Genomic DNA, 11360 nt, shown 5'->3' with positions numbered 1-11360 from the left:
GTACACCCAGGCCAGTGGCCAGGACTCACACCAAGGGCCGTGTAACCCCAGAGTGCACCAAACTCCACCCTCCAGCCCCAGAGAGGGGTCCCTAGGAAGCCCCTGCAGAGGTGGTGTGGCTCTCCTGAGCACCCCAGGGCCTGTGCGGGAACAGCAGGCTGGAGTGAGGCCACCACAAGCCACATACAGCAAGCCCCGATTCTGCCCACTGCAGCCAGGGACCTCAGGCTGGGCTCCCCACCCCCCAGGGAGGGCCACATAGGCACAGCCTCATGACACCAGAACACACAGGACATCTACCCAGGCTCCAGGCCACCTGCTGACCCCCACCCCGACCAGGCCAGCAGAGGCCTGCAGTGGACACAGGAGCCAGGAGGGCCCCAAGATGTGGCGGGCAGGAGGTGGGGAGCACCTTGGCCTTCTTCCTGCGCAGGCGATGGATGCGGGCGGCGAGCTGCACGGTGCTGAGCGTCTCCGCATGCTGGGCTGGCGCATCTGACACGTGGGCGATCATGGTGGTGCGGCAGCCGGCGGTGGCCAGGGATTCACGCAGCAGCATGGTGAGCCTGTGGTCCCTGGGGGTCGAGGCGGTTCAGACGCCAAGGGCTTGGGAAGGGAGCTTCGGGGACAGGCTGGCCAAGGGCAGCCCTGGGATCAGTCTGGTTCCCACCCAGCTCCGGCACCAGCCCAGCGTGGGGCCCCAGGCAGCCCATGGGCAGCGAGGCCTGTCAGGTGGTGGAGGAGCAAAGCCTTGAGGAGCTGGGGGCCACAGCAGCGCCGGGCACACCAGACACGGATTTATCAGGTCACCAAGGGGCCACCCTGGTCGGCATCTGCCCAGGCCCTACACTCACCGGTACGGCACATGCTTGGCTCCGTTGACCAGGGCCAAGATGACGCTGCCCAGGGCCGACAGGGACAGACACAGGGGACCCCCAGCAGCCTCCCCGGCCCTGCCAGCTGCCGCCTCACAGCTGCCCAGGTCGATGAGGTGCAGGCGGCTGCGGCCTCCGGACACTGGAACCACAAGGCAAGCAAATAACGGTGTAGCCAGGGGCCCCCAGATCCTGCTCCACATCCCCACCCCAGGCCCAAGCTGGGGACATCCCCAGGAGCCACTGGATGACAGGCCCCTGTGCCTGGGTCTCTGCTGACACGCATCCCACAAGGGCCTGGGAGTGCGGGTGTGGCACCTACTTCCTCCCCGGCCACACTTCTCCATGCGGTACTGGTAGACGTGCAGCGTGAACAACATGTGGGAGCTGCGTCGGGCGTCCTCACCGCAGCCCGCTCGGCTGGTGCTGCGGGCCGCCAGGGCCGCATCCAGGTAGAAAGCCGCCTTCTCAGCCGTGGGTGCCCGCAGCTCGCTCTGGTTCTGGAGCTGCAGGAAAGGCAGAGGCTGCGGCGTCTTCACTGGCTCAGGACCAAGTGCAGCCCCCCTCCCCCAAGGTGGGACAGTAGGCAGGCGCACCTGCGCCCCACACACGGGGTCCTCCCGCAGGTACACTCCCGGAGACTGGGTGTCCTGGAGGCTGCCAGGGGCCACCTCGGCCAGCAGGTCCCGCAGGCTCTGGTCGCGCCCGCACACCTCCACGGCTGAGACCCGGACGGAGAAGCGGGTGCCCGTCCTCTCCCTGCGCTCCTCGATGAGCCTGAAGAGCCAGGAGATGGCGCAGGGCACGATGCCCAGGCTCTGGGGTGAGCTGTCCTTCCCGATCATGGTGTACGACTTGCCTGGGGGCCACGCAGGCGTCAGGCCCCACCACACACCACGCAAGGAGTCTTTATGGCTACTGGGGTCCCCGGGGGCCAACCAGGGGCACCAAGATCTCAGGGGCCTCTTTGGATCCATCCTAAGCCCTCTGCCTTTCAGTTCGGCAGGGGTTCAGCTTCCTCTCCACAAGCCCCTCACCCCATATGCCCACCACGGCCCATGTGTAGGACCAGCCTCCTTTCCCATCAGAAGCTGCCAGCAACCACCGTGATGAGGATGGCAGGGGGTGGCCAGCAGGACCCATCTAGGGTGGGGCAAGGGTGCTTACCCAGGCTCATGTGGCCAAAGGAAAAAATGCAGCCATCAGCCCCACTGACCACCGACTGGAGCACGTCGGCCACGGTCCCCGAGCAGACTTCGGCCTAGAGGGGCAAGAGAATCAGGCAGGGCTGTGGCCCCTTCCTTCTGCCACGTCTGTGGGCCTGAGGCCGGTCTGTCCTGGCACATGCAGGCAGTCGACCCACAAGGAGATTGGGCTGCACACCCGGGACCAAGGACAGATCCCATGTGCACACAGAAAGCACAGAACACACATAAACAGGACCCAGGACACACGTAGGATGGACTGGCCAGACACGTGCAGACACACACCCGCAAAGCCCAGAAGTCCAGCCGCCGGGGGCAGGGGCAGACCACCACGCGCAGAGAGACGCACACGCAGCCACGCGGTGCACGGCTCAGCATGAGCAGGGAGCACCGGGCGCCCCCAGAGCCCAGAGCCCAACAGCTGCTCGGAAAGCTTCCCGGGAGGGCGGGCTCCGGAAAACCAGGCCTTTCCCTGTGGACTTGGCCCAGAGCCTCGGCAGGGGCGGGTGGAGACACCCAAGGACGCCGGCCAGGACGATGAGGGAGGTAAGCAGGCAGGCGCCGCAGGCAGCGGGCCCCTAGCTCACGCTTCCTCTGCGCCCTGCACGGAGAAGCGGGCGCAGATCGGACCCATGTGCTGAGCCAGCAGCCCGGCTCCGGGTCTCCGGGAGGACGCCCAGTCCGCCTGCCCGTACCTGCTCGGAGTCCTGGGGGAAGACGGCATCGAAGGCAAACATCTTGGGAACCGCAGCAGTGGCGGCTCGCCGGGGGCCTGCGCTGCCTGGGGGACCGGCGGCGGGATCGTAGAGGATCACCTGCTTCTTCCGAGGGTCCACCTTCAGGAAGGACATGGCCTCGGCCGAGCGCTGGGCCCCCTGTGCGGGCCAGATCCGCAGCATAACCTTCACCTGGGGCAGAGGTGGGCGGCACCTGAGAAGCTGCCTCCGCCCAGCCGGCCACTAATTACAGGGCAGGAGGGGCCCAGCTCAGGTGGGGACAGCGGGCCAGGCCTCACACTGGCACCCCCACCGCAGGAATGTGGACAGCGCGCCCCTGCTCCAGGCGAGAGCAGATCCCATATGAGGTCAGCAGAGCAGGGAGAAGGTGAGGGCCAGGGAGAGGCAAGGCCGCTGCACAGCCTGTCAGCACCGAATGTGCGGCACAGAGAATGAGGCGGGGGCGGGCGCCGGGCGCCTCCGTGAGAGGAGGACGGACGCTCAGGTCCTGCAGAGCAGCTCAGTCCAGGAGAGGGCAGGAGGGAGGAGCATGGCCCCCTGGCCCAGCCCTCGCAGGCTGCTCCCCAGGCTGAGGGGGAGCACCTGCAAGATAATGGAATGAACTGCCCCACAGAGGTGTGAGAGCCGCAGAGGGCTGGCGCTGTCAGGGGAGCCATCCAGGGGCATGGCTGCCTCCGACCCTGGCCAGCTGAGAGAACCGAACCCCGGCACCCTGTGGCCTGCCGGACTAGAGTCAGCAGAAGGCAGGGGGAAGCCCATTCGAATGCAAACGGGGACGGGCAAGATAAGAAGGATCCCATCCAGGGGAAGATACAAATTCTGACGCCTCGGCCTCACCGGACCTACTGCAGGCTTGGGGAGACTGAGGCTGGGGGGCAGGCTGAGGGTGGGTTGGGCTTCCAGCCTGACCTCCCAAGCCAGCAGGGAACCAGGCAGCCCTGGTGCTGGGCAGAAGCAATGGCGTCTCCAAAGCACACACACAGATCCCAAACTGGGCCACATACAGGCACCGGACTCGGGAAGACCCTGACACCAGCCCTAGTACCCTGAGAGGGGGCAGACGCCGGGGAGGGGCAGGACCCAGGATGCCGGAGCCCAGAGCAATCACTGCAAACACTCCAAAACCCATGCACAGCAGGGACCCCCCACACAGGTGGGTCTGGTGCGTCGATGCCAGGAGGCGGCAGCTCTGACCCAGCAGAGGCTGCGCACACGAGGGCCACCCTGAACCAGGGCTCCAACGCAGAGCCAGAGACAGGCCCCATTTCCTGCTGGAGGACACCACAGTCCACTCTGCACTGAAATCTCTGATTTCTCCACTACAGTGTAAATCAAATTACCCAAGACTCATTTCAGAGCCAATATTTTTCACGGATTTAATTGTAACTGACAGATACATAACGCCGGCAAAATTGGTTTACCGTGGGTAGTTCGCACCAGGCGGCACCTACTTCCCCTGGGCATGGGGCACATTGATATGCAAGCCGCTGGAGTCGGGAGTGCCCGCTCTCCGGGGAGCAGCGTGAAGAAACACTTTTCTATTGTACTACTCAGAACCTGGGCTCCATTAGGCAAGAATCGATTCTTTTATTCCCCCGACGACGTGAACAAAACTATTTCATTTCCAGACGCCACCGCAAAGCAGATGAAAACGTGCACTTCCCGGTAATTTTTGGCAATTTTTTTTTCCAGTGTGAACTCCTCACCACTTCAGGAGCCAAATGGGCTCTGCAGATTTGAGAGAATTCCTAGCGGGAAGGAGTGGCGTGGAGAGGCTCATGGTTTGGCTCTCTACGTCTGCCAGCCACCCTTTCCACCAGCGGCATTAATCCCAGAGCGGGCTCACAACCAGGAGGAAGGGGGGTGCGGGCCTCCCCAGGGAGGGGATGGAGCAGCCCACAGTGGGGGCACCGCCCATCTAGCCTGCCCCACACTGCCCTGGTCCCAGCGCAGGCCATTGTCTGCCGAAAGAGAACCGTCATTACTGCGGGGAAATGACAGGGTCTTTGCAGGAGAAGGCACAGCAAGCCTCTCCCCTAAATGTTCAGATATTACAAAGCCCCACGGAATAGCTGCCTGGGAGAGAAAAAACACATTTTGCATTAAAAAAAGGGCTTCCAGCTCTGAAGAGGTAGCCCAGGCAGGGAGGGGAGGGGCGCTGCTCAGCACCCACCCGGACAGGGATGTCTTTTTTAATACCACACCGTGATGAATTATCTTAAGTAGCACATTAATGTCAGAAATTGAACGTAATCTAACTTCTTTTCTGTGACAATATTAAACGCCTTTCAGGCGGCATTTCTGACTATGTGACATTAGTGTTAATGACACCCGGGGAGCTCGGGGGTGTGCAGGGTGGAGGGGCTGGAAGGCTGGTGACCCAGGGCTCCTTGTTGCTGGGGAAGCACTGAGCGCTCCGGAGCAGGGTGGGGGTGTGACTGCCATGGAGAGAAGGGAGAAGCCCGGCCAAGGCTGCCCCCAGGAGGAAGTGGGGCAGAAGCTGTCCCCTAAGAAACGCGGGGCGCTGGGAAAAGTGTTGCGGGCTCCTGAAGGAGCTGCTGACTCCTCTGCCCCCCGCCCCAACTGGATGGCACAAACAGGCTGAGTGCCAGGCCCAGGCCAGAGCCAGGGCCCCGATCCCAGGCTGGGCGGGGAACCTGGATGCTGCCTGCCCACCACCGCCCACACCTGACCTCGGCGTCCTCCTGAGCTCTCGGCACAGCCCTGCAGCCCACGTGGCCAGGGCAGCGGCAGCCTGGCCCCAGCACCCACCTGCCCTGTCTCAAGGGGACTGTTGAGGGTGGGGAGGACCCAGGGTGCCCCAGCCAGCCAGGCCTGGGCCCAAAACACAGGCTGATGCCACTGGCCTCGCATCCCAGGGGACTGTGGAGAAACAGCCCGTGCCGGGCACAGGCACAGAGATCAGGAGCCCCCTTGTTCCCCGCAGACCCCTGGCAGTGCTAGGCAAAGAGATTTCCAGGGAGGCAGTGACCCCCAGCCTAGCCCCCCAACTCTGCTTCACCCACCACCCCCGCCTCACCTCAGGCCCCGCCTTGCCCCAACCCCGGCGGAGCAACGACAAGTCCCTGATCCAGGCCACACAGCTTCCCCTGCCCCCGGGCCTTGGATGCAGAATGTCGCCTCCGGAGGACAGAGATGCCAGATGCCCGCCAAGCCCTCCTTACCACAAACGGAAACCAGTGCCCAGAGGGACAAGCGATCCATTCAAACCCTTGCAACTGGTGGGGTGCTCAGGGTGGAGACCCAGAGTCAGGGAGATCGGGAGGCTCCTGGTGGTCTCACCACACACTCCCCTCTGGTCACCCATGCAGCTCCAAGGTGCCAACTGCCTGATACCCCCACCCGGACCCGCCATGGCCTTGAAGATGGTAAGAGCTGTCAGGTCTGCCCCACAGGCCACCCCAGAGCCCCTATGCCCCACGGTGGCCCTCCCTAGGGACCCACCACTGCCCCAGACCAGTAGCCACCGTCAATTCAGGCCAGGGCTGCCCTGGAGAGGTTGGAGGGCTCAAGTCACGAAATTAGCGTTCCAGGGGCTGCAAGTACAATGCTCGCTACATCACTGGGCGGGCAGGGGGCACAGCCCCCAGCAACTGCACCACTGAGGGCATGGCCAGACACAAAGTCACTTAAAGCCCTTCCCCGTAGCCAGCATGTTCGGAACCCTCCCACGAGCCTGACACCTCCCGAGCTCTAACAAAATCCCAAGGTGTGGCTGCCCAGGAGGCCCCTCCAGGACTACAGAGCTGTGAAGGTCAAGCAGGCTCTCACCAGGACTGCGAGGGGTGCTCCTGGCACCCTAGACCCAGTACAGCTAGGGCAGTGGGAGAGGCCTGTGGCACCCCCAGGCCCAGGGATAGGGGCCTTCTGCCAGGGGGTCTCCAACGTGGGCACAGCGTCCCCTCCAGACCTTGTCCCCTGGAGAGCTGAACCCCTGGGAATCATGGTCCAAGTCCAGTGGGGCACGGAGCCTGATGGCCCATGTGGGGCACAGAGCCTCCCGGGCCTGGAGGCACCAGGCAGTGCTTTCGGGGTGCTGGGCGGGAGGGGGCTGGCTGCAGAGCAGGCCGAGGGGCAGGAAAAAGCCACTGCGGGCACACACAGAGCTGTGTGACTGGCTTCCCACCCTCCATGGGCACGAAGAGCCCACCTGACTCAATGGGCCCACGAACCAGGCACTGCCAGCTCCCAGCACAAGGCAGGGCCACGTCCGGCCAGGGCAGGTATTTCTCCAAGACTCGGATGGCACAACCAGCAAGCCACAGGCCCCAGGCTCAGAGCTCCAGGGACAGCCAGGAGCCAGCCTGTCCCATCACTGATGGAGGCCCTGTGCCCTCCACAGGCGGCAGTCTTCCCATGTGGAGCGCAGCGCCAGAATCAACCCATCACACATCCCACTTTCCCACGGCAGGGGCCCACCTGCACACGGTGACTCTGGAGAGCAGAGAGTCCCCTCCTGCCCCCAGCCCCCTCAGGGCTGCGTCTCAGTGGAGCCTACGCAAGGGGCTTCGCTGGATCAAACCCAACCTTAGTCCCTGGGAGCCCCGTGACCTGGCTGTCCCGCCCCACGCTGAACCTAGTACATGCCCCTGGGACCCCTAGGACACGCCACTCCCCTCCCATCCCCGCAGTCCCAGCCCAGCACAGGCTCCCAGGCTCCCTGCTGCCACCTGGGCCTCAGTCTCCCCATGGCACCCCACTGACCACCCTTATCCAACCCAGAGAAGGAAGTGGCAGCCCCTCCACTCCCGCACCCCTCCTGCGTCTTCTCAGACGCCTCTGGCCTCCCCACCCAGGGCCCCGAACTCGGGACTGCGTCTACCTTCCCAATGCTGCCAGGGTTGTCCTTGGTCTTGGAGGCAGCCCTGAGCAGGCAGGGGGGCGCCGGGGGCGGCCACAGCTGCAGGACCCCGCTGAAGTCGGTGGGGTAGGTAGAGGTGCCTCGGGTGGCTGGAGGCGGTGGCGGGTGGGGCTTCTTCCGCTTGGAGGCCAGGCTGAGCTTCTGCACAGCCCTGGGGAGGAGAGGCAGAGGCAGGATCAGTGGTGGGTGACAGCAGCTGTTCCTGTCACCCGCCTGAGAGTCACCAAGCGGTCCCATCCTGGGACTTCATCAGCCACCATCCCAGGAAACACAGTCCAAAATGTGGCTGGGAGACCTGCACTTCATTTCTACAGTGGACGGTTCAGGCTGGGGCCTCCATGGCGTCCCTGCCCCAGGGGCTCTGCCCAGCATTCAGACCAAGCTTGTGACAGGGTCCAGACCCACACAGGCTGAGCGCCCCTCCCTGTGCTCTGCACTGAATGCCATCCCCCCACCAAGGGGTGTGCCCTCATCCCCCACCTGCAGCCGCTGCCGGGGGTCGGACAGTGAAAGCTGCTCCCACCCGATGCCCAGGCTGTGGGCAGCCATGCACAGCTGTGACCTGGGCACATCCACCTGGCCTGCCTATGCCTCAGTTTCTACATCTCCAGAGTGGGATGAGGTGACAATGGAGGCCTCTGTGTGGCCCTAATGGACTGACACACTCAAGGCACCCAGCACAGTGACCACATACAGGAAGGGCTCAATTAATCCTGCTGTCAAGATTACCACACCCCAGGCCCCAGGCCCCAGGTGAGGCTGCCTTGCCCCTTGCCGATCACCGAGGCCCTAGAGCCATCCTGGAGCCACTGCCCAGCTCCTGGGCCCCTGTGGCCCCTGCCACCCTCGTCACTCGGCTGCTGGGAAGTGCCCCCGCTGCCACCCTGCCCCTCAGCCAGGGCGAGCGCCTCCCCACCCCAAAGCCCACCCTGAGGCTCAGCCTTGCCCCAGCACCACCAGGGGTGGGGGATTCCTGCACCCACAGTGCCCCCAGGGAACTCCCAGAAGGTGCAGAGTCTCCCAAAGCCCCCAGACCACAGGACCTCCCGGGGAGAGGCTGACACTTGGGTTTAACACACCCTCCAGGGGAGGCCAGTGCATGCTTGGGGGCCACTGGGGCGGACTCCCAGGGGACCTCGACATGCACACCCTACAGAGACACACACAGACACACACAGAAACACACACATGCATACAGAAACACGCAGACACACATATGCATACAGAGACACAGAGACACACAGTCACACACATGCATACAGCAACACAGACACACACATGCATACAGAAACACAGACACACACATGCATACAGAGACACAAAGAGACACACACATGCATAGAGACACACACACAGACACACACATGCATAAACACACACAGACACACACGCATAGACACAAAGATACACACATGCATACAGAGACACACAGACACACACATATGCATACAGAGACACACAGACACACATGCACATGGAAACACACACAGAGGCCCACAGACACACACATGCATACAGAGACACACAGACACACACACATGCATACAGAGACACACAGACACACACACATGCATACAGAGACACACAGACACACATGCACATGGAAACACACACAGAGGCCCACAGACACACACATGTATACAGAGACACACACAGACACACACACATACATGCATACAGAAACACACACAGAGACAGACACACACGCATACAGAGACACACAGAACACATATGCATACAGACACAGAGACACATGCACACAGGGACACACAGTCGCACACATGATACAGAGACACACAGACACACATGCATACAGAGACACACACATGCATATAGACACATGCAGAGACAGAGACACACATGCACACAGAAACATGCAGAGACACACAGACACACACATGCATAAACACAGACACATGCATACAGAGACACACACACATGCATACAGAAACACACAGAGACATACACATGCAGAGACACACACACACACAGAGACACACACACAGAAACACACACATGCATACAGAAACACAGAGACACACATACACATACAGAGACACACACAGACAGAGGCACACACAGAGACACGTGCACGCATACAGAAACACACACAGAGACGCACACAGACGCATGCATACAGAAACACAGAGAGACATAGAGACACACACAGAGACAGAGACACATAAAGACACAGAGACACATATACAGAGAGACACAGGCACACAGACACTCAGAGACACACACACATACTCAGACACTCACACAGAGACAAGGATACACAGAGAAAGAGAAATGCAGACACACACACAGAGATGCACACACAGACACGCGCACACACACAGACACGCACACAGACACGCACACACACTCACACACATACACACACAGAGCACACACACACATAGACACGCAGACACGCACACATACAGAGTACAGGCCCGCCGCGCCTCTGAGCCCTGGCTATGCTAACCCTGCTGCTGGGGATGTGTTCCCAGGTCCGATCACTGGGCCACACCTACTCATTCCCTGGGGTGGCTTCTCTGTGGCCCACACACCCCACCTCTGCAGGGCCCCACACCCTCCCAGCACATTTTATGCTGCAGGCACCCAGAGCCCCTACCCCGGATCGTGGACCCACCAGCACAGGGACACCAGGACACCACAGGGGTGAACGAACACACACACTGGGTGTCACCACCTCCCAACAGGAGGCGCTCCCACGCGGGCCAGAGGCCAGGATGCCACCCGGCGAAGGGTGTGGTGAACGCTGACCACCGGCGCTCCCCCGACCCACCCTGGGCTCCTCCGTCCCCTAACGTGCCCCACGCCCCCCCACAGCCCCCGGCCTCTCAAGTCTATCTTGACTCCCTAAAACTGACCCCAGTGTGGAAGGACCTGCACCCCAGAGCCGGGCCCAGCCTCTCGCTGCCCCCACTGCGGCGGCTGCGGCGCTGGCGTTTTGCTTAATTTCTTTCATTTTGAATAGAAGCTGTCTCTTAAGAGACCCCAGGGATGGCTTTCCTCCTAGTGAGGTGTCATCGTGGAAAGTAAAAGTAATCTATGACACACGGTGGAGTCCTTAGTAGGGCAGTGGCGGGCGGTGCCTGCAGCCACCCAGGCAAGACGTGGAGCCGGGGGATGCCAGGAGGAAGAATCCCAGGAACCAAACCCACGGCTACCCAGGAGAAGCCCCGGTAGTTCCAGGTGTGGGAAGCCCACCCGCCGCCTCGGGGACTTGGGTTCCTTGCCCACAGCTGGCACGGTATTGGGTAAATGCTGGCGATGCCAGGTGAGGTCCAGGGGTCTCAGGCACACGGGCCTGGGCCCCAGGATGCAGGTGTGAGTCAGAGCAGGGGTCGGGGCCCATGGCCGCCCCGTGCCACGCATGCTCGGGGTTCCGGGGTCACTGGGGTCCCAGGTTTGCGACCCTCTGGTAGCTGAGCCACACAGGGTGGGGCCCAACGTGGCAGGGAGGCCTGCAAGGGGAGGCAATGGCACCTGCATCCTGGGGCCCGGGCCTGTGTGCCTGAGACCCCTGGACCTCACCCGGCATCGCCAGCATTTACCCAATACCGTGCCTAAGCCTCATCTCTGTAAACCTCACAACTGCCCTGCAAGGAAGAGGCCCTTGTGCCCTCCTCGCCCAAAGATCACTCACACA

General features: G+C 62.2%; 1 protein-coding gene across 2 annotated transcripts in view; it reads right to left on the bottom strand.

Moving 5' to 3' along the window:
- KIF26A (kinesin family member 26A) overlaps window positions 1-11360 on the bottom strand; it is a 42951-nt gene that overhangs the window by 6421 nt on the left and 25170 nt on the right. For both annotated transcript variants that reach the window (XM_019009281.3, XM_055361700.2), the window contains 7 exons: window positions 7661-7850; window positions 2776-2988; window positions 2043-2136; window positions 1472-1734; window positions 1198-1381; window positions 855-1017; window positions 413-575 (listed from right to left, as the gene is read on the bottom strand). In XM_019009281.3, the coding sequence (XP_018864826.2) occupies window positions 413-575; window positions 855-1017; window positions 1198-1381; window positions 1472-1734; window positions 2043-2136; window positions 2776-2988; window positions 7661-7850 (1270 nt within the window). The remainder of the gene's footprint in view (window positions 1-412; window positions 576-854; window positions 1018-1197; window positions 1382-1471; window positions 1735-2042; window positions 2137-2775; window positions 2989-7660; window positions 7851-11360) is intronic.

Source organism: Gorilla gorilla, chromosome 15 (genome assembly GCF_029281585.2).
Source record: "Gorilla gorilla gorilla isolate KB3781 chromosome 15, NHGRI_mGorGor1-v2.1_pri, whole genome shotgun sequence".
Lineage (NCBI taxonomy): Eukaryota > Metazoa > Chordata > Mammalia > Primates > Hominidae > Gorilla > Gorilla gorilla.
The sequence above is the reverse complement of the archived record's forward strand: the minus strand, read 5'-3'. Positions and strand labels throughout refer to the sequence as shown.